This window comes from Falco biarmicus, chromosome Z (assembly GCF_023638135.1).
Source record: "Falco biarmicus isolate bFalBia1 chromosome Z, bFalBia1.pri, whole genome shotgun sequence".
Taxonomy (NCBI): Eukaryota; Metazoa; Chordata; class Aves; order Falconiformes; family Falconidae; genus Falco; species Falco biarmicus.
This window is the reverse complement of record NC_079311.1, coordinates 25,111,326-25,136,641: the sequence shown is the minus strand read 5'-3', so window position 1 is coordinate 25,136,641 and position 25,316 is coordinate 25,111,326. Positions and strand designations below refer to the sequence as shown.

At 37.0% G+C, this 25,316-nt stretch overlaps 1 protein-coding gene across 2 annotated transcripts in view; it reads left to right on the top strand.

Annotated features, from left to right (window-relative positions):
* The window catches only part of MAN2A1 (mannosidase alpha class 2A member 1), a 128,010-nt gene that overhangs the window by 82,075 nt on the left and 20,619 nt on the right, over positions 1–25,316 (top strand). For both annotated transcript variants that reach the window (XM_056323960.1, XM_056323961.1), the window contains exons 14-19: positions 529–759; positions 870–992; positions 9,103–9,217; positions 14,994–15,127; positions 16,202–16,343; positions 20,188–20,321. In XM_056323960.1, the coding sequence (XP_056179935.1) occupies positions 529–759; positions 870–992; positions 9,103–9,217; positions 14,994–15,127; positions 16,202–16,343; positions 20,188–20,321 (879 nt within the window). The remainder of the gene's footprint in view (positions 1–528; positions 760–869; positions 993–9,102; positions 9,218–14,993; positions 15,128–16,201; positions 16,344–20,187; positions 20,322–25,316) is intronic.

The following is a 25,316-nucleotide window of genomic DNA, read 5'->3' as shown; positions in this document are numbered from 1 at the left end:
TCAAATTCTGAGCATATTGCTTTGGAAATCTACCTTGTATATTGTTCTTCTGTGCAGTTTACTTTGTAGCTCCTAAATAACCGGAGACTAACAATGAGACAGTTGCCTTATTTTGCTATTTAAATTGGTGGATTTTTAAATGCAACTTAAGTGATAAATAGGATCTGTGTGCACTTGATGTGCTCAACACGCATCTTTAATACACAGGAAAGATGCTCAGAACTGCACATCGCAGCTACCATTCTTTTTTTTAACAAGATTCAAAATCATTATTGCACTAATGTAACAGTGATCTTGATGCTATACAAATTAGCAATGCAGACATTTTTCTTTGCTAAGTCTTCTTAATGTGCTTCAGCTATTAATTTTGGAATGTCATTTGCAGTATTATACTCATTTATGGAATGTGGGGAAAATTAAGCCATTCTAAAATTACTGAAGCAAAAGGAGTTAGTCTGAGTGCATATTCAGTATGAAAAGTTGATACTTTAGTGTTTTTAATAACAGTTTCTTCTTTGCTCCCAACAGATCTCTTTTGTGGCACATCTACCGCCTCTGGGGATTGGAGTTTATCAGCTTTTGGAGGTTCAGAGTTCAGAAGCAGTTTTAGCAGACTATAATATATACATGAGAAATAATAGGCAGGAGAAGCCAGACAGACTTTTCAAGATAAAAGAGATGCAGAATTCTGTGGATAATATAATCTTAGAAAATTCTTACATGAAACTGTGGTTTTCTGGAATGTCTGGATTACTGGAGGTGTGTTGCATTATATTTTGAAGCACTGTTTTACCTTTTTAAGAACTTCTGTTCTTATTTGTGGAAGTTCAAATGTGTTAACCATTTTAAACATAATTCTCTGTCCTTAGAAAATAAATACCAAAGAAGACGGTAAAAATCATCAAATGAAAGTGGAGTTTGCTTGGTATGGAACTACAAGTAACCGTGATAAAAGTGGAGCTTATCTCTTCTTACCAGATGGAGATGCCAAGGTAAATCTTCCGTTTGCAAAGAGATTCTAATCTCTAAGTAACTTGAAGTGTTCTGGAAATACTGATTGGAAGAGCTAGTTTTCTCCAACCCTGAAATACAACTGTGTGACTAGAAATAATGGCATCAGTTTTTGAAATTATTGGCAGAACTTATTACTTAACTGTACATTTGGGTAAAAACATAGCATTAATTTGAAAGTGTAAAAATTTTCAGAATATTTATGATTCACCAAAAAACTTTCTAGGACCAAGCTGCTACCCTTGCAAGAAATCAGGTGAGATGTGACCATTCATTATCAATAAAATAATTTCACTCACTTATGCTGAAAAGGTGTAGGACATACTGTTTAATTTCTTCATTTCTTCACTTTTCTGATCTTTAAGATTTCTTGATTGGGAATTAGGAACTTTCAGTTCAGAGTGTAGTACCTTTTTAGCTGATACTGGCATATTTAGTTTAATGTGGTAAATAAGATACTGAGTCAAACTGATGAATGTAAAGACGCTGTAACAAGCAACTGTTCTGATTTACTTATCTAAGGTTATCAATATTTTTAGCTGCATAATTATTGGAGGGTAATAGCATACTCCTGTTAGTTTTCAAATTGGAAATTCAGAAATGACAATGTTCTTACACTGACTTAATTACCGTGCAGACTCTACCACTGGTGGAACTGGGAAGGTGGTAATTCAGAAAGCAAACGATGAAATAATGAACACTTTTAAGAAGCTAGCTACTTTACAGCATTTTTCTTCTGCCCAGTTTCTCCTGGGGAAACTTAAGTTGCATGTATAAAACAAACTAGGAGTTCTATGTTTACCACATCTGGAAAAAAGGAGGGGTAATCTTTTTTTGTTTGTTTGTTACATGTGTAAATCAGTCTGCAAGTGGACAGAACAGTTTCCTTTCTTTTAGAAGCACATGGTTTGAGTGTGAGTTGGCAGTTTTAAACTATTTAGTATTATTTAGTCCCATAGTTGTTTCCATTAGTAATGTTCAATAGGCTTCACTTACTGTTAATTTTTACCTGTCAGTGTTTTAATCTGTGACTACCTGAACAATATCACTTAGGGCATTTTTTTATTATTTTTACCTTTCATCAGCTGCATGGTCACACTTTAGCTAATTTTATTTTGGATGCTACTTAGTCTTTTGCTTATGTAAACAATAATTGCTAATTAACATCTAATTCTAAATACACATCTGAATTTGCTTAATAAAAATATTGACAAAGCTACGTAGCTAAATGCTGTGGTTTAATCAGAAAAAGTCTTTCCCCTGTCCTCAAGCACAGTTAGAAAATAGGGTACATATTGAACTTTTATGAAAAATGAAATTAAAGTGCATTTTTAGTTAACATTAAAAAGGGTGGTGTGTTCAGCTTTTGTAACTTTTTATACAAGAAAAATGAAATAATTATATTTCTAAAAATTCTGCTTCATTAATATTAAGGCTCATTTGACTTGCATTTTAATAACATTAATTAGATTTTCCCATTGGGAAAAACAGTGTAATCCTTTAGTAGTTTCTAAGACATTTTGAACTGAAGATTTCTGTCAGAAGAAATGCCATCTGTTCAGGGTTCTCAGTGTGAGGTGGATTGACATTTTTTAAGTCATTGTGCAGAGTCGCAATAGGATAGATTACTGGCAGTTTTCTTGATTTTTGGCTAGGTGTTTTTTTTTTTTTCCTGTCCCCCTGTTACTGCAAACTTTGCAGAGAATAATTGCATTTGATGTTGGGTCATTTTCCTCTGGTATGAGTACAGTTATGTTTTCTTTGCCTTTATTAACTGGTTGTTTTATCATCTGGTAAGTGTTTTGATTCCTTTCTTTTCAGTTCTGCAATATTCAGAAAATGTTTTCTTCATCTAGTTTAATTTTCTGTCTTACTGTAGTACTTACACAACCTTTTTGGTCTTGGATTCTTCTGCCAGTTTATTTTTGGAAACTTGGCGCTGTAACATGCTACCTTTGCAGACTGTGGCTTAAAACCACGTAAGAACACTTGACACATACCATGTAGCTCTGGTCATCAGTAGGCTGTCACGAGTAGATGTTATGTATTTTGCAAATGGTAATCTGTCTACTAGAGTGTACACAGATCTGCATCTTTCAAAAGGTCCCTTGAATTAATCGTCTTTATGGCTGACCTAAAATCAGTCTAGAGCACTGCAGAGTGCATTCTTGCTAAGAAGTGGTAAGCCTCTAGTGCCAGCACTAAACTGGCCATCAGCAGAGACCTGGGTTAATGGCAGCAATTTACATAGCATCAAATAGAAGGTACACCAGTAACTCTTTGTCACTGCTCTGGAAGGAATAGCTGGACTTAAGGCTGTACGACACCATGGCAAATGTTGCCATGATGCAGCTAGACAGCTCCCCATAAAACTCTCTCTGGGTTGTGGCATAAGGTCTTGACCGTGGATGATTCTATTTCTGCTGTCTCTGAAGTGTGAAAGTAGTTCAGTGGCAGTCTCAGGTCAGGACACCAGTGTGAAGTCCAGGACAGTGACACAGAACAGAGGCTCCATGCTGCCTAGAGATAAGACAGTGCTCCTACCATGTCTTTGTATTTTGTGCAAAACAGAAAAAAAGCAAGGTACCAGGGAAAAAGACAGACAGTATTTTAATTTTTTTAAGCGTTAGTGCTGCTTAACTACATACCAGTGTTATCATGGTTTGGAACGAAGGGACGTCTTTGAACCTTACAATAAATACAAACAAAAGCATCCTGCCTGTGGAGGGAAAACATGTTTTTATCTCTTGTGATTTTGTGAAGGGTGGCTGACTCCATAAATCTCTTAGATGTGGAGGAAAAAAACCCCAGTATTCAGTAAACTTTGAAATAGTTAAATGTCTGTTTTTCTTCTGTATATTCAAGACGAAGTCAATACGTGATGACCTACTTACTAGCCATGTTCAGTATCAATAGGGAATAGAACAAAGCCCTTTTTTTCCAAAGAGTCAGATGCTAAGTGTTTGTGGGATCAATGTGAGCGGTTCATTTTCTTGTTTTACAAATGAGTTTTTCAGAATCTAAGAGGACTTTTTTGGTAGACTCAGATTGGGAAGTTGTGATTCTCCTTCAGGCAGCTGTGTCTGTGCACACATGTATATACTAGTTGCTGTAGGTACTTATGTGCTAACAGAATATATAAGAAAAGATACATTATTTTTTTAAAAAAGTATCCTGCAGCATTTCTACTGTTAGAGCTTTTCTCCTGGTTTTTTCCCCTTCACACTTTGTGTCCATGGTTAGACTTCCTTTACTGGTGATGGTCTCTGACTTGTATAGCTGTAGCTGCTGCTACTAGCTTCAAGAAACTTTGACAGGTCCTTTTTTAATCTGTCAGGGTTACCCGTTACCTCTACTTCTCAGAGAAGAACACACATCTGAGTTACCTAAATGCTTGGCCTTCAAGCCTAAGGAAAAGATACTGATATCTTTCCACATTTTTGTGGACGAGGTTAGGGTGTTCCACTGCCCAAAAGGAGAGAGACTAGCCATGTAGAGTATCCTGCAGTATCTATACATCTTCAAATATTCCCTCTCAAAAGGGCAGAGGATCCTCATTCAAGCATAAGTGTCCTTACTTTTAATACTTCCCCTGGTTTTGTATGCCTGATAACGGGGAGAGACAAATATGTAGGCACCACTACCTGGAGGGTGCTCACAATATTCAGAAATCGGCTGTCTTTGAAATGTCTGTTCTTTCCTCGGTGCTATGCATTTTCCTCAAGTATCATATCCATCATCTAAAACTCTGTCCCACATATTGGTGGGGTTGGTTTTGGAGACAGAAGTGTTCAAATGACAGCCATCTCTTTTCTGCCACATAATTCTTCAAACAGTTCTCAAGAACTCATAGTATTTGTTTTTTGGGTTTTTTGAAATCACACCCCCCTGCCCCAGCCCAGTCTGATCTCAAACTGTGTCAAATGAAGGGAAATCTGCTATTGAGAAGCAACTGTTCTTGAAGACTTTTGTCTTGAATTCTTTCTTAAAATCTCAGGCATATCAAGAGCAATTCAGCATTGTAAAACTTGTTTCTGAGCACAGCTTATTTGACTTCCACACCAACAGTGTGCTGCACTGCCAGAAATTTCTAGGCCACAGTAAGATGGTTAGTAGTGCTTCACTTGACTAAACAGGAAAGGCTTATTGCCCATGCTTCATGCCTTCAGGCTGCAATATGCCATGCCAGCTTCTAAGCCAGCCAGCAAACCTTTAAGTGAAGGTATCTCTCCTGTTAACTCTGCCTCTTGGCACTTTGGCACCTGATTCGATGACAAGTATTTTAAGATATCGTGGGGAGTTATGGGATATTATTTTGCTCCACATGTTCTCCCTTAAATGTCTAGCTTACTTTTTTTTTTTGGTTATTTTTTTTTTATTTCCTTCAAGGGGAAGTTGTCATATTTCTCTTGAATATGAGTACTGAAAAATGGTTTCTGGACCCTTTGACCCATAGTTCTGTTATCCTGTTTTTGAAAATACTGCTTTCCAAGCTCAAAAAAACCTGCCACAGCAGGCTGCTGAACCTTGTAAAATGGAACCCCTTTCCAGTGGAGCAGAGGGGAACAGATTTTACAGTCACTATCCATTGTAGCTATTTAGGAAGTGGAGTCTTGAGACGACCACTGGATATGAGACCCAAGTATTTTTATTCCTATTTTAAGGTCTGAGTAATCACAGAATCCTTCATGCTAGAAGGTCGTTTAGTCTAGGCTCCCACTCAAACCAGAGTAAATACTGAACTCAGACTGGGGCTTTGTACAGTCAGTTTTGCAAATATATCTCTATCATTGTTCCTTCCAACTAGAAAGTGGTTTGTGTCTCAGTAGTAAGAGGCCTATTTCTGCCCCTTGGTCAGACTTCCACATTGAAAGTATCTTTATATTTCAGATCCAGGACCAAGATTATTTCACAGGCCTCTGTGCATCTCACCAAGGATCTTTACAAAGATGCTAGAATAACTGCATATTCAGTGTGTGAAGATGTTTTCCTGCTTAAAAGCCTGATTCACCAAATTGTTTTCAGTGTGGCAGACCTGGTCAGTTATCTCTTTATAGGTTCTGAACTCCATATGTCTCCAGCTAACTATTAAGAAATCACATTCTAGCATCAGTTCTTTTCTAGACATGAAAAATTAATTAGGAGACTTCCCTGTTCTTATAGTACCATATTTTTTCTTCATTTTTCCTGTTCGCCCAACAGTCAGGAAGCAATAGGCATCCGTGTGAACTTGAGTGTACATCATATCTCCACTCTTTGTATCAGAAAACTTGTCTAACCCCCAAAATCACATGATACCATGTGCCTTTGTAACTCCCCTTCCCCATTTGTATATTCTCCCTGTGCTGTGTCTGAATTAGAGGCTTGCAAACTGGTTTTGATGCATTTCTCTCAATGCATGTGCTAATGGAATCACAAATTGTGATTTTAAAAAATTCTGTTGTTTCAGACAATATCTGCAAAATAATGTGTAATTCCTTTTCTTCAGTATCACCTCGTCTTTCCATACAGTTCAGAGCAATGAGTATGGTTGCTTCTTATCTTCAGCTGGGGAGCTGATGTGGCAACATGTCCACCTTGGAGAATCTGGTGTGTGAATTTGGTGTTTGTGACAATATCCCAGAATCAGGGAGCTGTTAAATGCATCTCATTTTGGCTTTCTACCATTATGGGAATAATGTATTTTGGTAGCTGTTGTCAACGTCACCATCATGTTTTATACTAACAAGCTCAATGTAACAAAGTTCCTTCAAGTATTTATTTTTTTTTTTACTTTTTGTTCTAAAAAAAAAATCAAATAAAAAGTTCAGGTAATTTTTTTTAGTAATTGCACAGCCTTTTGCATTGCTTTGTCCCTCATCTAGTATCTCTGTTTTGGTAGTTTGGTCCTGGATAGCTCCAGTGAGAGCCCTAATGAAGAATGTCCTTAAAAAACAACAGAGATAAGGTCATGAAATAGGTGTTACTTTGCTAACAGAATGTATTTGGCAGGCTGCTGTTCATGTAAGTAGTATTCTTCCAGGTAATAATTGGTGAGGGTATTTGCTCTGATAATCTTTTGAGGCCTGTTGGCTTCAGATTTCTCAGATCATTTTCTGAGAGTTCCTTTAGCTGCTGTTTCAGCCCTTCATTGCTAACCTGAGGATCTTCACATTGTGCTATCTTGTAGGTATGATTTTGAAGAAGAATGAATTATTCTACCTTCCTGTCAGTAATCCAGTTCCTCCATGGGATTTTAATCTAAACATATACTTCTAGGAGCATGTAGTCTAGTTGAATGAGTTTGTCTTCGCTGCCTATGTCCAATAGATAAGCAGATAGATAGCAATCTCTTCTGTCAGAAGAAAGGGTAAGATTCAGTCTACATTTATGCATCTTTGACGTTTTTCATGGAAATAAGAGAACCCAAAAGTCGGCTCAAATTCTAACCTAAGATCTGGCCTTCAAATTTCCTTTATCCCATGATATTAATTCACCTGGCTTCATGTCCTCCTAATACAATACTACTGCTATATTTCTGTTAGCAAATGGATTTTGCATAATAGGTAATACGTGTTTCTCTTACTGACAAGATGAGACATCTTGGAAGTACCCCAGTATCCCATCATTTTTTCATGTCAACAAGTCAGGAAGTCCAAAAGACTCTTTCCTCATTTGGGTTTTTGTACTAGTTAACTGAATTCAACATTGCTGTAAGATGATCAGTAGAAAAATCCCCCTTTCCCTAAAACAACCCATCTTACAAAGTGTAAGCAACTATGGTTCCTCGTCCTGTACAAAGTATTCCTGCAGTTGATAGCTACAGAGTTGCCTCTTGGAGCTCTGGCAAAGCTTTTATTAAACAGCATTGTGCCTGAAGCTTTAAGAGTAAATATGTGAATAGAAAGGCAGGCTTTTAGTGTTTAAAAGTCTCCTTCAGTTTCTTCTTTTATGCAATACTTCTTGAAATCTTCTTTGTGAATGTATGTATAGTTATATGTTCAAAGAAGGTTGGATGATACATGCCTGTACTTGTTCCTTTCTGCCATGTTTTGTCTTTATGTATCTAATCTTGATTTCATGTCTTCCACAAGATAAATTTGATCTTTGGTTTTCTTCCTTGAGAAAAGAGCATGCTCTCTCTCCTTATGACATTGGTACATACAGGAGGACAGCCACCCTCTAAGAGCTTTCTGCTTAGATCGCTCTGAATAGCATGTTTTTCAAGCATTTTGTTGGGGGGGGGGGGGGGGGGGGGGTAAATGAAGTCTTTATTTATTGCTGTTGTCCTATAGTAGTAGTTGCATGCTTAATATTTAACCCGTTTTTACCCTTGCAACCATCCATGTATTTCTATATAGTGTATACAGGTCAGTTTGGCATCAACTCTTGTAAAAAAGAAGGCATCAATCATTTGCTTAGCCAAAACCTGGAAGGACTGTGACTACATGGAAAAATATTTTTTTTTTCGTCTTTTTGGATATGAGAAAATTTCTGCTAGTCTTTGATAAGTATCATTAAGAACCCAATGTGCCTCTGGAGATTTCGTAATGGTTGCCAATTCTACTCTGCATTCCAGGGGCTCCCCTGGCAACTGTAGCTGCTTTTGATGAAGAAAAACTTCCTCTTTAGCTTCAGAAGGATATGCTAGACTGGTCCAGAAGACAGTGTAGGGGCAGCTTTCCTCATGCAGTATGTACCACTGATACAGTAAACTGAGCAAACAGTCTGCCACAGATTATGAAACTACAGAATGATTACAGGTTAGCAAGTGTAATTTCACATGCAAAAAAGCTCAGTCCAGATGTTTGCAATATTTAATACATTGCTGTGTTTGTCTGTAGGCCTTGTGTCCATTAATCCTCATAAAATACCTGTGAGATATGTAATGAGGTTTTTGTTAATTTTAGCTAAAGGAAAAGTGGTGCTGGGAAGAGAAACTGCTGAATTTCAGATTAGGAGTAATTTTTTAATTCCCAGCTTTTAGACTAGACTCAGATATAGAACAGTTTAAAAAAATCAAAGACTTTATTAAATACTTTGATTTATTGACACTACTTTTATGCAAAACCTTCAAAATAATTATTCTGACTTTCTATTTTCCTTTTTTAGCCTTATATTTTTACAGATCCACCTACCGTAAGAGTTGCTTATGGAAGGATTTTCTCAGAAGTTGTATGTTTTTTCCACCATGTGACACATACCATGCGACTCTATAAAGTGCAGGGTAAGAGTTAGGAAATTCTGTCTCTCTCAGCAGTTATTTTTTGTTACTAGAGTCTTGGATCCTATCTGTCTTTCTAATGTTTAAATGCACATCTGAACCAGTGCAGGATTTGTTAGACTGAAGCCTTTATGAAGCCATGGGTCCAGAGCACCATGCTCCCTTTCTGAGCATCATGCTAGTCATTAAGCAGGCATGCTTAAATTCAACAGGTTTGTTGGAGATACATCTCAGTATTAGGAAATTTTATGGTATAAATTACCTACAAGGAAGTCCCAAACTTTACTGGGTCATCTCAATGTTGTAGGTAGCTGTAAATGGTGAAAATGAGGGGGAAAAAATTTAGAAATGTATTGGAGATTATGTAAAAACATAGTTTCTTTCATAGCTTTAAACTTACTGATGGAGGTACAGTAACTTCTTTAAAGTCGCCAAGAATGTAAAGTTCTTTGTTAGTGGCATTAATAGTGAGGTCTAGTTTACTCCACAACTGTGGGCATGCTTTAGTTATCTGTGAGCTTTGTCTTTATGTTCTTTATTTGCTTGGAAGAGCTTTTGACAGAATTGGCTGGCTGTTGAGAGGCACCAGCACTGAATACAGTCTTTATTGTCTCTTAGGACATAACAACAGTTTTGCTTGCTTTTCCTTCAGTAAAGCTTCTATTTTTTGTTTCTCTACTGTTCAACTCCCAATTTGCAAGAAAATTCTTGGAAAACAGTAACTTTGGAAACTCTTTGCCCTTCCAAACTTGATGATTAAATTGGCCAGTAAAAAATGTAAAAGAGGGAGGAAATGGTGGTGCAATTGTATAAACTTACTTTCTTCTAGAAACTTGACTTAAAATACGTAAGTGTATCTCTTTGTAGTTGAAGTAGGAAACATACATTTTTCAGTTGTTCTTTTTGTATTTACTCTGTTTTGGTTTAACCCCAGCCAGCAGGTAAGCCCTACACAGCCACTCCCTCCCTCCCTCCCTCCCCCTGTATTGAGATGGGGGAGGGGATTGGAAGGATAGAAGTGAGAGAACTCATGGGTTGAAACTAAGACAGTAATAGGTAAAGCAAAAGCCGCACATGCAAGCAAAGCAAAAGCCGCGCACACAAGCAAAGCAGAACAGGGAGTTAATTCACCACTTCCCACGGGCAGGCAGGTGCTCAGCCATCCCCAGGACAGCCGGGCTCCATCACGCGTAACGGTTACTTGGGAAGACAAGTGCCACATGTCCCCCCCTACCTCCTTCTTCCCCCAGGTTATATACTCAGCACGACACCCCATGGTGTGGAATATCCCTTTGGGCAGCCCAGGCCAGCCGTCCCGGCTGTGTCCCCTCCCCATTTCTTCTGCCCCTACAGCGCTCTCGCTAGCAGGGCCCAGGAAACCAAAAAGTCCTTGACTGAGTATAATTGTTAAACAACAACAACATGCAACAAATAGCAACAGCTAACAACATCAGTGTGCTGTCAACATTGTTCACACACCAAATCCAAAACATAGTACTGCACTAGCTACTAAGAAGAAAATTAGCTCTGTCCCAGCTGGAACCAGGATACTCTTGTGAGATTTTTTTGAAATACAGAAGCATTGCCTAATACATTCAACACTTGAAGGAACTTAAACATGTTTTGTATTAGCATTACTTTTACTATAGGTGTCAAAATTGTCTGCGTGGTTTTTAAAATATTATAATTTTCTTTCTAAACACCTTAAAAATCAAATAATGGAGCTATAAGTACTTTCAAAGTCTCCCTTGCTCTTGCCCTTATTCCTTTTAGGTTTCAAAAATAGTATTGTGAGCAATATGTACATCAGTTGCACAGAACTGATCTTTTTTTAAAATTTTTTTTAGTTGTAATGTATTTCTCTTTAGAACTAAAATTCAGATGCCTCATTTTTTATGACATACTTACTTTGAACTTGATTGAGTTTACCCATATGACATATACAGATCAGAGTTCAGTTGCCAGCTTGTCTCATGCAGTAATTGTAGATCAAACTCTAGACCACATTCCTTTTAAGTACAAACCAAAATGTTATGTAGTAATTTTTTGTGACGATCCTGAGGAAACATGTTTATTTCAATATTAATTTTTGGGGGGTTTATGTGATCAATCAGTAAAATGTGCTTAGATGAAAAAAGTTATCTTGAGGTCAAGATGTACTAGATTGTCAAAAATGTGAAAAGAAAGTTACTTTTCTGCATGGGTTTCAGTAAATTGATCTTCGTAGCAAGGAGGGAACTTACATATGAAGACTGTGTATTGTATTGAAAGGGAGGGAAAAAGCCTGAAGAGTGTCTTTTGGTTAGGGTGGGGTTGGTTTTTTTTCTTTAAAATACATTTCTTTGTAATACTTCCTTTTCTTTAATTAGTTACCAGAAGTATTATACTTCCATTTCACAGTTCTCAGAAAATGGGTTGTCAGTGAAAATCACTTGCTTGCCAGTTTCTAGCACATACATTTATCTTTCTTTTACAGTACGCTATTGTTGTGTTAAGAGTCTGACAAGTGGCCAGAACAGGGATGGAGACTGCACCCCTTGGGCTGAGTCATGAGGTTCAGAAAAGACCCCCTTGCTTTCTAAACTCCTTCTCGGAGAGGAGTCTAGGTGCAGCTGGATCCAGTCCTGGTCTCAGACTTCGTCAACAGATTTGTCTAAAGGATTGTATGTACAGCCACTTATCAGAATTAACATTTGCCTGCCAGTCCAGTCAAGGGCTTCCACTGAAACAGTTTCACAAAGTTGAAAAAAATAAATGATTTATTAAGGTGGCAGATATAATGAGTTTGGAATTGGCATTGGTAAAAAAAAAACAAAAACAACTTACTGCAAAAATCAAGCTCAAGTTAAGAGGATGTTGACCTGGGTAATATCCCACATAGTCGGAGGTGCAAATCTTACCAAAGAGGCGTCCCTGCTTGGGAAGGAGAGAAGTCCGGCCCCATTGACCTGTCCCAGTACTTAGAGTTCTCATCCTTGGGGAAGGTGTTGGGGAAGATTGTAAAATGCCAGATTTTATGCTTGTGGTAAAGTGGCACTATAGTAAATTATTGTGTGCCAGTTGGCTCTTAACAGGGTGTCAGTTAGGAAGGTTAGTTGGACCCAGTGGTTCAGCATGGAGCAGGGAGGATTCAGTACAGATACGGATTTATGGTTACATGTACCAGAGATGTCTTGGCCTTCGCTGGAGCAACAGCAGGCTGTGAGATCCCCGCCTCACTCTGAGCGTCAGTCAGTTGGTTTGTGTGTTGGACTGCATCCCTTACCTATTTTGTGAGATAGATACACCACTCAAGGCAAGCTCCCTGCTCCGCTTAGAGCTGAATACAGTTGTTCATTATTCAGTCAGGATGGGGCCAGGGGGAACACACTGCCACAACTATCTAGTTTTTTCTCTTTTTTTTTTTTTCTTTTTTGCTAACTTTTATTTCATCACACTGTTTCAGTACTTAGACCATTACCTATCCAGTCATCATGGTGAAGTCCTGTACCATGCTCCCAGCTTTTACAAGGAAAAAATATGCAATTATGTAATATATTTTCTGTTCACTTTTATGGTGTGTTTTTTATTTTATTTTTTTCATATGAAATGGCCTTTTTCAAAGTTTAAAAATTGATGGCTTTGCATCGTCGTTTTGCTAGGTCTTCATCCTGGGTGTTGTAAGGGAAGTTATTTATATAGCATTACTTCATTTAAAAGAAGGTATCTTGAATTCGTACAACATACGTACAGTAACAAAGAGTGTGGAGAGAAATAAATATGTCTATATATATACATATATTTCATTTTTGACTAAAGACCTGATACTCCTGTTGTAACCTGCCTGCTTGCCAGGGGGTGGAAAGCCTGATCATGTGGCCAATCCAGCTGTTGGACAATGCTTCTGAGGCCTACAGCATTTTCAGCAGTTTTGGTAAAACACTGCTTTTTCCACTTTTGACTTCAGAATTCTGTTGATTTTGAGCAGATAATACTCTGGCTTGACAGCTCTGTTCAGTAACAGACAAATGAGTGATTTTTAACTTTTTCTGCTTCCTTTATCATGTGATTTTGGTATCAGCATGATTTTGTTACTTTTTTTATCAGAAGCTTCTTATGTTTCATTGTATTTTTGTATTAACTCACATTATGTAGTAGAAAATAGCTGAGGGTCTTGCATGGTCTGGTCATTTTAAAATTGAAGACTAAAATATTGTATTGTTCAGTGACCTCATACTTTACTAGTCCTACTTTAAAAGAGTTGGAAAATCTATGACTAGAAGTGTCAAAAGTGGAGCCATCCACTTTTTTAGGACTAAGTCTGGAAACATAGAAGTAATTACCTGAACATTTTGTTGTTGTTGTTGTTTAGCACTGTTATATAGTAGCTGTTGGTAAATTTAAAGTTTTAACAGTTGCTGGTACTGCTGCAGGTGGCGTTCAGATTTTAAAAAAGATGAGGAAACAAATACAGAGCCTGACATCGTCCTCATTCAGGTGGCAAAGTCACAGCCTGACTGCATTTTACATACTAAACAATAGCATAAACATTGAAGCAGGTGGACACTTTCAGCATTCCATTGTGTAAATGTTTAGAGTATTTGTTTTAGAATTTGACTAAGACCTTCTTAAGGGAACTATTCCAACATACTCTCAAAACAGAACTGCTAAAAATATTTGAATACTACACGTGTAAAATGAAAAACAGTTCCGCTAACCTCAATCCATGTGCTTAGGAATCTAAGAATTTTATTTGAAGGTGTTTTGTCCTACTGCAAAAGATTCTGCAGTTCAGGAGCCCAAACCAATGAGCATGCCTCTGGGTCTTACTAGTTGACATACAGTGAACTGTTGGGGACCAAAATAAATAATACTTAGTATCTAAGATTCTTGACTACTGTCTTCAAGTTTTAAAGGACTGAGTAGTTTAATCAGTTCTTGGCTTTCTACTGTCTTCTGTTCATAGTCTGTCAGACAAGCACAATGTAATTTTGTCTCACTACAAAGAGATATTTCCTATCTCTGTTCTGCTTGGTGGAATTATTTTCACAATTGTTAATCCCATTAGACTACAGAAAGAGTAGAAGTGGTGATGCTGAGTGATGGTGTGATTCCAGTCCAAACTGTGTCTAGAGCTGTTTGAAAAGGTCATGTTATTAAAGGTATTTAATTTTCAATGCAACACACTGTAGAAAGAATTACACTGAATATCTGTCTGCATTTTCAGGTACTTAATCATTCTTTTAATAAATAGGCATCTTTTTTCCTTTCAACAAAAACTTCTGTCCTGTTTGTGGTCATGTCAGTGTGAAGTTTCTTAATTCACTGTCCTTAAGGTAGATACTCCCTGTTTTGGTTAAAAAAGCTGACTGGTCTCCTGCTTAGTGGAACAATTGTTGTCAAGAAGCTGGTAATTTCCGTCTTGTCTGTGAATGGCAACAGCTGCATTAAGAGTCAGTGGGAGAAGTAAATGCCTGGGTCTTGCTCCCAGCGTATTAGCTGCTGCTAAAGACAACACGTAACAGTTGTGTACTGTTTCCTGCTGATTTACCAGAACCCACATTTGTTACCATGAATAGATTGTGTTCTGCGTCACTGGAAGGTTTCAGACTGTCTATTCAATGAGCTATATCATATGGTACGTAACGGAACTGGCTTCAGATACCTGGTTAGATATAACAGAAAAGGAAAACTAGCAGGGGAAAAATAGATCATGGTGTTCTGGGACCATAGTCATTCTTATATATGTGGCAATCACTTTTAAAAATTGAGAAAATTTAAATGCATCTTTTTCATGTAGGTTTGGAAGGCCAGTCTGTTGAAGTTTCCAATATTGTGGATATTAGAGGAGAATATAATCGCGAGCTTGCAATGAGAATTTCATCTGACATAAACAGTCAAAATAGATTCTATACTGATCTTAATGGATATCAGGTAATTATTGTCCATTAATTACATAGGGTCTCAGTTTTTTACTATCTTAATACTTCCAACTGTAAGGAGTTTGCATCATACTAATCAAACTCATGTTAAACTCCACTAATTATTTAAAAGGAGAAAAGCTTTATAAATGTACCTATTACAAAATTTGATTTAGACCAGATGAAGTAGCAACTGTTTCCTTTCAAGGAGTTTAAATATTCCTTTATATCTTTTTTAACGTAAGTGTAATACAGCAAGTTATGACAAGCCACTGTGTAGTTGCTTGTATATTTGCATGCCTTCTTTCCCCTCTGGTTTGTCTAGTTAGAGCCCTTTGGGCAGCACAACACTTGATGTCCATAAGGTCCAGCAACTCAGACCTAGAGAACAACTGCTTGCTGCTGTGGTGGAAATAAGTGATGTATTTTTCAAGTGTAATAACTTGGTCTCTTGGTAATGCATCTGATGAAAAATAGTCCAACTATTTTCTTTACTTGGACTCTGCAGCACATATGAAAGAAAGAAGATTTTTCTCTTCTTTGCATTCCTTCCTTGCTAGAAATAGTTTTGCAAATACATTGAAAACCATACCTGCTGACTAAAAAAATGCTTTTCCAGTTAGTGTGTTGTACGGCATTTTGCTGGAGACAGTAAAGTGATTACTTAAACATGAAAATAATTTTAATGCTACTACTAATTTTTCAGGTAAAATTCAAGAATTCCACTAGCACTTTAACAAGCTTCCTTTATAAATCAACAACTTTCTGCTACTTCACGGCTTGCTTTCTAGGGGAGAAAAAAATTTCTGTCATTCTATAACTGTGATTATTCTTTTTTTTGTAGGTTCCCTTGATGAATCTTTCAGGTTTTTTTAAAATATCCTTTGATCTAAAAGTACATTGAAGTTATCATTTCCAAAGTGGTAATTTTAGCCACAGATCTCCAAAAAGCTAAATAATACAGTCGATTGAATGCTTTGGTGCCGCTTGTGCTTCTAAAGCACATGGGATAAATGTCTGAAAAGGTCTTTGAAATTTAAATGTATAGAACGAATGTATTTTATTGAAGTTTGCGTTCATACTGCAGATCCAGCCCAGACTGACGATGAGCAAATTGCCTCTTCAAGCAAATATCTATCCAATGACTACAATGGCTTATATCCAAGATGTTGGCGTTCGTTTGACACTTCATTCAGCTCAGTCTCTAGGTGTTGCAAGCTTGAAAAATGGTAAGCATAAGATGTTAGATATTATAATGGCCTACCTTTCACTGCTGTCTGAAATAGTTCATTCAGAGATTACCATACTTACTAGCGTTTGAAGAAAGGAAACAGGTTTCTCCAGCTCTGACAAATTTTAGAATATATCCATAAGGGAGGATGTAGGGATTGTTCCCACATGAGATCCTGTCATCTTCAATGGAAGATCTGTCTCAAACTAAAGCCAGAAGAAGGAGATTACAAAAAAGACAAAAGGAGCAATAAATTGTCAGAACCGGGTACTTTTCACCCAACAACTCTGATGGAACTGAAGGATGAAACAGCAAAACTAAGCTTTTTTTCTCTTTTGTACTGTTCTGGTAGCAGAGAGCTTAAGATGCATAATGTGATGCTGATCTGTTTGGGTTTTTATTCATTTGTTTGCTTTAGGGTTGAAAGCACTAGTCTTAAGGTATACACAGTATAGCCTAAATCCCTGTCAAGGAAAACAGTAGAAGCTTTTTTGAAGACTAGAATTAGTGAAATAAAGGATAAAAATAACCCTGGGTATAAATCAACATACTTCTTCTGAAGGAAAATCATACCTCACAGATTTAATGGGAGTACTTTCAAAGAGCTTATGAATAAGATGACAAGAAAAATCAATTCATATTAAGAACTGGAAGAGAGGTGCAGTATTGCCCTCACAGCAGGGAAGGCTATGATGAACGGCCTGGAAGGCTGAAAGCAGGTCAGGTGTTCAGTCTATACTGCTACCAGTATATACCAGAATGCCAGAGGAGGCATTCAAATAAAGCTAGCAAGTGGTGGGCAAAATAAGGTATATAATCCATAATTTAAGATATATAATTCCTTGCTGTAATATATTGTGAGTTAATTTACACTGTTTCAAAAAACAATGGAGTCAATACTTAGAAGAGAAAAAGCCCATCAGAAATTACGCCAAAACCTACTTCCCAGTTTCTTTTCAGAAAAATGTCGTATTAATGTCTATTCTGACAAAAGGTGAATACAGTACTAGATCGATGGAAGTATTAGCAAACCTAATTAATTTTAGGGTGAAGAGTTAACACTGATCTGTAGGCCAATGCTTTAATAAAACGATAGTAGAAAATACAGCCTTTTGTTCCAAGACCACCTGATACAAGATCCAAAACACTTTTTTTCATGCCTTCCATTGCTAGAAACTAAATTACCTTTGGCCTGATGATGTTGTACCATCAAATGTTTGTAGGCACTCATAACATAGGTAGTGGAGACTAAATTAGTGTGCAGAGGCTCCGTTCCTTGTAATAGTGTCTGTTTTCACTCTTTAACAATCCTAGTCTCTGCATCACAGAGGAATGCAACATGTAAGTCCAGAGAGACCTGCACTGTCTGTCTTCAAGTTCGGAAAGTTAAGGCTAGCACTGTTTGCCATATTGCAGTTCAGTATCAGGGAGAAACTGGCTTTTTGTGAGCATTGGTTTCATACCAGTCAGAGGACATTAGAGGCTTTTCCCCTACTCCAGTTAAATAAAAGAGCAAAAGATGTATCCCATATCTGGTCATAGCAATAATTTCTTAACTATATCATTCTTTGGCAAGCTCTATTATGTCACACAAGGTTAAGCGATAGAAACATCAAATATTTATTCTGTATGCCCATTAAACAAAAGGAGAATGAATTCATCTGACTTGTTACCATTAGATAGTACTTCACAAAGCAACTGTGTTTACTACCTTTGTAGTAAGGCTATGTTGGACTCCTTAAGAGAGAACATATATGAAGCTGAAGGTTCTGTGGCTGCTAAAAGTCATATGCTTCATGACACTTCTTTTGAAGGCTCTTCAGGTTCTCAAAGAGATCCTGTAAGAAAATCCAAAACATTACAGATTAGGCAAGTGCCTTCAGTAGCTGTGTATCTGTGTGTCTAAAGGCATAAGCCACCATCTGAGATTTGTATGAACAGCCGATTGTTTCTCACTTCCCATTCTTGGATTAGAGACTGGTTCCTTACTATGGAGCAGTTAACTCTCATGCTGTGAGATGATCTCAGCAGTATGGAGAGTATTTCTTGCTGTATTGTCATCAGCCTTCAACATCAGCTTCTAAGAGACTTGATTAAAATCTGTAAAGTACATATGCCGCAACTGTATTCCTACTTCCCATCTCTTCCCATTTGTGGGTTTGGATGCATAATCATTTTTTAATGTTAGATGCTGAACATCTTCCACCTGGTAAATTCCATCTAGTTCTGCTCCAGTTTATGACTTAGTGGATTATCCTCCATGCCTCAGGGAAGACCTCCAGATAGATGGGATGCACCACTGTCATTTAGAGGTGGATTTCCCTGCAGTCTAATGTGTCATTAGTGGGGTAGATGGGGATCACTTATGTCCTGAAGCCTCATGCAATACACTTTTACCATTTGTAACCCAGAAATTTCCCTAAAACTTTTAAATCTTTGACGCGCTTTTGAAATGGTTTTTATCACTGACTTTAGCAGCACTGATTATTTTTGTTGTATTTGCTGTTCGCAATCACCTTAAGAATCGTAAAGCTTTGCTTTGTTGGCCTTCATTATCATAGTTTCTTGAAGAAAGTTGGAAAGATAGTTAGGTAGTTTTAGATCTAGAGCTTCTAACTTTTTTTTGAAAACTATGACAAAATTTTATTATAGGTTTGTGGTGGTTCTAGCTTTTTTCAGAGACATCGTATCTGTCTGTCAGGCCAGGTTCGTACAGTGTTCGTGCACTGTTCGTACAAAGACCATCAGTTTGAGGCACAGTCCTGGCCTTATACCTTACTTCAAAATGGTAATTTGTTTCTTACTCATTGCCAACTGACTTTTGTCCTGGATACAAAACATCTGTTTTTACTTGAGAGAAGGAAAGAAAAAGTATTCAGGAAAATCGGATGTGTATTTGTAGAAGAATGAAGAAGTATAAAAGAGACTGTCTCACTATGCAGCCATTCCTACTAGTTTAAATTGTGCATTTCTTACTTAGGAAACAAGTACTTCAGTCTTCAGTTTTATTTAGGAAGCAAGTATGCTTGTTTGAAGATTCCGTGTGCAAAAACCATAACAGCCTTAATTACATATCTGAACTGGTTTCCCTCTGGAGGTATAATCCTGAAAAGATACGCATTTCATCTTCCGTAAGGCTATTTATGATTTAAACATCATGCTAAAAGAGCTATTCTGAATGGCAGTGCTACAGTTCAGTATAAACTCACAACTTTCTACTCAGTATTCATCTAATGCAAAGTTCTTTCCTACTCCCACAAGTGAAAATATCGTTACAGGGAGGAGTGATTGTGAGGTTTTATATACTCATATTGCCTACCTGTTTCTCCTTCTGCCTCCAACTGTGAAACAGAAAAAGGAAAAAGAGAGGTGCCTCTTTTATGGAGTGTAAGATGAAGAAAATTTCCTTTATGGAAGGTCTCTCTATACAGCTGCAACTACTCAGGGTGATTCTTCTCTTTGATCACTTGATGTGCCCAGCATCCTTGTTAAAAATAATAGTTAACAGTAATAACTTTTCATGTTAAACTTCTATTAAATTCCTTGTTAAAAATAATAGTTAACAGTAACAACTTCATGTTAAACTTCTATTTAGACTCCTATGTCAAAAATTTGTAGGACCTTCTGCTGAAAGACTTGTGAAAAATTTTTGAAAGGTTTTAAACAGATGAAGCCCAACTGTTTTCATATTCAGTCCTAACAGTATTGATCTGCTAATACTCCTCCATACTCAAGAGAAAAATGATGATTCTTTATAGTTATATTTCAGAGTATTTTTCTTAAGCTTAATAGAAGCTTTACATATTTTTGTTACTACTGTAATTCTTCTACTGATCTTTCAGGTCAGTTGGAAGTGATCATGGATCGTCGTCTTATGCAGGATGACAACCGTGGCCTTGGACAAGGTGTCCAAGATAACAAGATTACAGCTAATGTCTTCCGACTTCTGCTAGAAAGAAGACATGGAACAGATGTGGTAGGATTCAATGTCTGGATTTTTCTGGCTAATCAAGATACAAATATTTATTTTTGTTGCAGCAGCAGTGAACTCAGTAAAGAAATTATTCCATGAGCAGTAGAACTAAGGAAACAATAGTTTCCAAGGGAGTTTTGTCAACTTGCTTGCATATTCTTACTGGAAAGACTTAATCTTTCACTGTTCCTCACACAAACACCTGCAGTGTCTGCTTTCTCACTCACACTTCAACACATGTACTGTTGTGGCAGTCGTCTTTTTTCTTTTAATTTTATTTTTCTTTTTTTATGGAGGAAGCTTTGAAAAAAGCTAATTAGCAAGTCTTCTGCTTCTTAACAAAATTAGCTGAATCTGGAAAAAGGTTCACAAATTATTTTGGATGAATAGATGGAAAGAGAAAACATAAATTTCATTTTCTTAGGAAATAAGATTTAAGTGGAAATATTTAGATGCCAGACATGTAAACCTTATCGCTTCATTATGGTTCTGGGAAAGTTGAGACCCATTTTTTTTGTAAGGGTGGGTTTTTTACTTGCACAGATCAGCTCAGTTTGCCTTTTTCTTTAGTCTTTTTAATAACTCTTCAGTTTTCTTTCAGTTCTTTGCATTTGCTCTCTTTGATTTTTTTCCCTATCGTTTGGGGGGACAAAATAAGTAGTATATCTTCATACTGAGGCAGTAGAATCATGATTACAGCACTGAGTATATTTTAAAATCATCACATAGATAAAGATGAGAGGTTGTATACTGAGCTGCTAATGAATATGCAGATAAATTGGAATTAACTCTGGTTTGTAATGGATATCATTAACCACTGTGAGAGGATGATAATATCAGGCTTAAAGCTAATTTCCACCACTTAATGATTGACAGTGGTTTTTTCAGGTTGTACATGTTATTATGATTTTCTAGTTCATCATGTATAACACAGGCAGAATATTAACTACATTTATCACTGTGGTGTGCAAATACCAGAGCTAACTTAGAAGAAGCCAACTTGAGTTTTGTAGCAGTCTAGCTTTGATAACATTGAGCATCACCCAGCTTAATCTGCCTTTGTAAGAAGAAACCTGCAGAGATCTATACTGTCATAGAAAACTACTTTAGTACCCAGGGTAATTTGTGTGTTATTAAATTAGAATGTGAAGCTGGTAAGTCAGAATTATTGGACATGGAAATCTGTATTTACATTAGCAAATAATTTGAAAGAACAGGAGCAGATCAAATCAGTTAGTGCCACGGTGCTTGCATTGACGCTCTGTGCCATTTTGCCGTGTTCCATAGAACCATAAAATAACTCACAAAGAGGTATCTCTGGAAGACTTCTAGTCCAGTCCCTGCTCAAAGCAGGTCTATTTTTGGATCAGAACAGACTTTAAAAACTGCCCAAAGGATCAGTCATCCATTGACTGTTAATGGAGATGTGAAGGGTTAGAGCACATTTGGTACATATGTCCAGGGAAGCTTCTTCGTTACTTCCTTCTAAAAGAAAACTATTCTATGCACACTGAGACTCATCTGCAAACTCACTCAGTGCCTGGTTGAGTTAGCTGTAAGTTTCATTTCAGAATGGCGCTGCTGCTTCAAACCAAAACACTCCTTTGGAAAATAGTTTTGAGTTTACCTTAGAACAAAGGCAGCCTAAACAGCTCTGAGATTATCTGGTTAGTGAAACATTTACATGTGTCTTTGCATACATTCATCAGTTTATTTGGGATACTAGTCAGATATCAGCTTAGTAGAATAACAATGTATTTCATTTTTCTTACTGAAATTTTTCTGACATATTTGAAAGATTCTGTGCAAGTTACTGAGAATCTTTCAAAAGAGCATAGACAGTTACCTGCTAAATCAAAAACATTTAAGGTGTTCTGGGGTACTTGTGTTCCAGCATCTGCCTGCCTTCCGGCTGACCTTTCCCGCTGAGCTTATAATAATTCTAAACAGCTGGAGAGTAAGCCTTTAAGAGCCATTGGTTCTTAGACCAAGGACTGTCCCTCTTGCACGTACTTGAAAAGAGGGGGGATCAAAGCTATGGGAGAGTGGGAACAGCCAAAGAGGTGCTGATACCAACTGATACAGGGTGCACAACCCGCAGGAGCCAAGCAAGATCTTTTAAGGAAACGTTCTCTTTCTGGTGTTACATCTGGAATTCCCTTTTGCTGTTTCAAGAGTGTTCGAGCATTTTGTTTTTCAAAATTTATATGAACATTGCTAACATTTTTGGATTCATGTAACTTTCGGATGTGTTAAAGTAAGGAAGGGTAGTAGTCCCCTTTCTTTCTGTTTTTTTTAAATGTACAAACATTTTTTAGTGCATTGTTACTTAGAAGGTAGTTGTTATAATAGTTTAAAAATAGCTCTGTCAGAAAAATTATGAAAAAATTATATGCAGTTTATAAATGTAATTGGCTGCAGGGTGACTCATACAGTGATCCTAATTTTGTTGTTGTCAAGCCCTATTTTGTTATTGACTTGAGGAACCATCGAACCTACAAGAGGAGAGAGAGTTTTGATCACTTGGCATCATTGCCAGTACAAGCTTTTTCTAAAGTGTATTCCAAAATATTTCATTCTGTGTTTTTTCAAAAACAGTTCTGAGGATCGGGGAACAGGATTTTTTCTGCTCTTTGGGAAACTTTCCCATACAAGGCGAGCATACGAAGTGTAGGATGTGCAATTCTTTAAAATTAAAATAAATGTTAATCACTTTTGTGGAGTTAATTTGGTTGTGACAATATCAACCAAAAGTTTCTTTTATTTTACATCGCTGAAATACTTTTTTCTTCCCCAACCACACACTTAACAGTATATTTTAATGGCAGACTCAAACCACATGAACGTCCTGAAGTGTAAAATTGACCTGTTCAGTGGGTAGATAGAATTCTTAATAACTGGTAGCATACTCAGGTAGCCTGTATTCTACTAAGTCCTTAATCCTGATGTTACCTGGGTTTTGGCTCATTAATTTAGCTCATCTAGCCAGTAATAAATACTCATGCTGATACTGCCTCTGTACAAAAGACTTCAGTTTGTTTTGTTTTGCTGAAGTTTTTAAATGTATTTTATTTCCCCCCTAAGCTGGATACTATAAAAGGTATATTCAGAGTGATGATATTGTTCATTAAGTAAGCTATGTATATGGTAAGAGCTGGGCAAATCTCATTTTACTTTACATTATACTCACCTGATTTCTTGACAACTTACATTCTGCAGACCTACTTCTATTGATGTTGTTACTGTGTTTTGATACAATTTCTTTATACAACTACTTCCCCTCCTAGTAGATGTAACTAATTCTGCTTATATGTTCATTCTGTCTTGCAAGCATTTTTGGGGGTCTGCGTATCTTTTTGACTTCTATCCTAATACCTATTCTTTTTTCTGAGATCAAGCAAGAACTGAAGGCATTGCCTTTTTAAATTGAAGGGATTATTATTTAGCTGAGAATGAAGCTGAGTATAGTTATACGTACTTGCTTGTCAAAAGAGTAAATGTTTTTTCCTTTTTGAAAATACAGGCTCTTTATTTTACATTTATTATAAGTTGTGTTAAAAATAAGCATTGATGCTTTTTTAATGCCCAGGCCTTAGTGTGCTATATTAGTACAAGAATATGAATGAAATAAGATTTGTAGGAGATGGTAACAGCTATTTCATCAATGACATAGCTGGAGAAAAGATGCCATGCCAGGCACACACTTTGTTCTTGAGATTCCTATTTCATAACTTGCCTTGGCTTGCTTAATTTATATAACTGGATTTATAGCCTAGTCTCAAGCAGAGAGCAAGGATTCATTGGCTCAAATAGCTGCTATGGTTTGGTGGAGATTTGTTTAGAAAAACAATGATACAGGCAGTTAATAAAATCACAAATATGTGGCAGTCAGGTAATCAAACTCCTCTTCTTCCACCATATACAACTATTCTTTTTTTTTCTTATTAAATATCTCTCAGTATTCACTTTCTCTGAAAATATAAGCTTGGTGATACAGCTATGTCTGATTATTGAGTTGCATTTGCCACTTACTTGGTGTGTGTATTTATAATGCACATGTACATTTCACACAGTAGCTGTATTCTACACTGTGCATTGCTCTGCTATGTGTAACCACACCTTAACAGGCATAATTAACTCTGTTTCAAAAGAGCAAAAACTCACCATTGGTTTAACTATTACCGTTCAGAATCATTTTCAAGCCAGAGTGTGGCAACCTTAGATATTCTGATAGCATTTCTAGTTATGACTACCATAGTGAACTTGCCAAATCTATACAAATTCTTGAACTTTAAAGTTTGGGGGGTTTATGGTGGCCACAGAAGAAAACATAAATACATTTCCCGCTCTTCCTTTCACACAGAACACAATGCATTTTCTTCAGAGCCTTGCCACATATATTTAGTAAGGGAGGTACACTTATTTGTCGTTTCATTTGGAGAGAGATTCAGGTATGTGTTAGCTCTTTACAGCTTTGCTTAAAATGCTACGTTTAAATTATTATTACTGCTACTACTATATAGATGTTTCTTTTGCTGGAAGTTTTGTCTGCTGCTCAAGAACAGCATTTCCATGTCTTATTTACCTACAAATACTATCTCTTTTCAGGTCAGCACTGTCCTTGTTTTTATGCTAGGGCACCTTACAGCTTAATTTCTTTGAAATACTGTTTTTCCTTGACACTGACAAAGGTATGTTGCAGAAAGTTTCTAAATAAAGATGGATTTATCTCTAACCTCCATTCATGTGATACTGCCTAAAGCTGTAGCGACTGAATGTTCTCACCCTACAGCAGGGAGCAGCCATGTGTAGCTGGCTTGTGGTGAAGTAGGCAGTACAGAGGACTGCCTTTCTCTGATTTCTGGTCTTACAGCTATGTCTCTTGTGGGTTTTTTTCATCTATGTAGGTAATCCCTACAGTGAATTACTTTCCTTTGGTTGTTTTTATTTGTCTTCATTTGTGCATACCTGTCTGCCAGTTCTGTTTAGAAAGAAGGT